The sequence below is a fragment of the Eretmochelys imbricata genome, chromosome 14 (genome assembly GCF_965152235.1).
Source record: "Eretmochelys imbricata isolate rEreImb1 chromosome 14, rEreImb1.hap1, whole genome shotgun sequence".
NCBI classification, from domain to species: domain Eukaryota; kingdom Metazoa; phylum Chordata; order Testudines; family Cheloniidae; genus Eretmochelys; species Eretmochelys imbricata.
In genome coordinates this window covers 44,438,952-44,441,016 of record NC_135585.1, presented here as the reverse complement: position 1 = coordinate 44,441,016, position 2,065 = coordinate 44,438,952, and the positions used below count along the sequence as shown (strand labels likewise).

The 2,065-nt window shown below is 44.4% G+C and overlaps 1 protein-coding gene across 1 annotated transcript; it reads left to right on the top strand.

Moving 5' to 3' along the window:
• Window positions 1-860: 860 nt before the first annotated feature.
• Window positions 861-1,817, top strand: LOC144275188 (olfactory receptor 6N1-like). The gene has a single exon (XM_077834345.1). The coding sequence runs from the start codon at window positions 861-863 to the stop codon at window positions 1,815-1,817; it is 957 nt and encodes a 318-aa protein (XP_077690471.1).
• Window positions 1,818-2,065: the final 248 nt, after the last annotated feature.

Genomic DNA, 2,065 nt, shown 5'->3' with positions numbered 1-2,065 from the left:
CTCTGAGTTTAGGGAAAGCATTTTTTTTTCACCCAGTGCCTTTCCTGTATTATCATCCCACACTCATTATGGAGTGGGGAGGGTCATTCCCCAGTTAGGGTTGCACATCAGCCTGGCTTTACCCCTTCCTAAGATCCACCCTCCAAAGAGCTGTATTTTATGACTGCTACATAGCTACTGTTGGGAAACAGAAAAGGCACTGCCAGTCCCTCACCATGTCACCATCACCACCACAGGCACTAAGGGAGAATTTACTCCACTTCATAATTTATGGCAGGAACTGATCTCTTGTGAGGGGGTGAAAATTATTCCTTCTCCTACAGGGCACTGAAATGCTGAATATACCAGGATATATTGTTAGAATTCATGGAAAGAAATCTAACAGCAGGACGGTGCCTAAGAACTCTAGACCACATTGAAAAATCTCAGTCCAAGATTTTAGTTGACGTTTGATTTTTACTCCTAAGACATGGCATGATTCTGGCCATTGCCAGAAGTGAAATACAGCATTTAAGCATCATTGCTAAGCTCTGGTATGTCACTAGATAGGATATGATAGACAGAGAAATTATCTGATCTGTCATATCAGTATGTGGCTACCAGATAAATGGGCTTTTATAGTAATCACTGATATCCGTGTCGAACACCCTCTTCCCCATCAGAGCAATGTTCTGTCCTCAGACTCAGTTTCCTGGCACTTGGCTCTGAAATCTAAACTTAGCCTTAAAATTTCAGCCTGTAACCAGGAGAGGGAGGGATTTTCTGAATATTTATGGAATTAATTCACGAGATTTGATTAACTTTTAACTCTGTGTCCTTCCAATTCAGTCGCACAGATTTATTGTTCCTAGACACAACCAATGGCAGACTGCAGAAACCAAACAGCCATCACTGAATTCTTCCTCCTGGGATTCGGGGATCTCCCTGACCTGCAAATTCTTCTCTTCCTGATGTTCCTAGTGGTCTACATGGCAACCGTGGTTGGGAACACCCTCATTGTGGTGCTCGTTGTGGCTGACCAGCATCTTCACAGCCCCATGTACTTCTTCCTGGGGAATTTGTCCTGTGTAGAGATTTGCTACACCTCAGCCATCCTGCCCCGGATGCTGGCCAGTCTCCTGACTGGGGACAAAACCATCTCAGTCAGTGGCTGCATAACACAACTGTATTTCTTTGGGTCTCTGGCAGGTACAGAATGCTATCTCCTAGCAGCGATGTCCTATGATCGGTATTTAGCGATATGTAAACCCCTCCACTATTCAACTCTTATGAATATCAGGTTTTCCTTCCAGTTGGCTGCTGGCTCCTGGTTAAATGGTCTTTGGGCTATTACCGTCTTGGTCTTATTCCTATCACAGTTAATATTCTGTGGCCCAAATGAAATTGACCATTTCTATTGTGATGCCATTCCACTGATAGAGCTCTCCTGCAGTGACACCCACCAGGTCATACTGGCGGATTTCATACTAGCCTGTGTATTCACCCTGCCTCCATTCCTACTAACCCTGATATCCTACATGTGCATCATCGCTACCATCCTGAGAATCCCTTCCACCACCGGGAGGCAAAAGGCCTTTTCCACGTGCTCCTCTCACCTCATTGTGGTGACAATTTTCTATGGAACCCTAATGATTGTCTACATGCTACCGAAACGTGATACACTGAGAGACCTAATCAAAGTGGTCTCTCTTTGCTACACGGTCCTGACTCCCCTGGTAAACCCCCTCATCTACAGCCTGAGAAACAGAGAGGTCAAGGAAGCTTTGAGGAAAGCAGTCAGCAAATGTGGCTTTCGCAAAAACGTGCAGAGACTATGAGATAATAACTTAGCTTTGAAAACCTCAGGCTGTCTGGATGATTTCAGCAATCATCCCCCATTAAAATTAAGTTGAAAAGTCCTAGTGAAAATCTCAGCACTCAGTGTTGTCCTTCTCAGTGGAAGGACCAGGGAGGGAGGTGGCCATAACCATGTTTCCATCATGGAGTTATGGGCACTAGGCAAAATGGAGACAAAATTGTAACCAATTGTTTAGATCTTTAGAAAAGCCATTCTTGATCAAAATAA

What these genes read in the sequence shown, in the direction of transcription:
- LOC144275188 (XM_077834345.1), top strand. Translation starts at nt 861, where the DNA reads ATGGCAGACTGCAGAAACCAAACAGCCATCACTGAATTCTTCCTCCTG.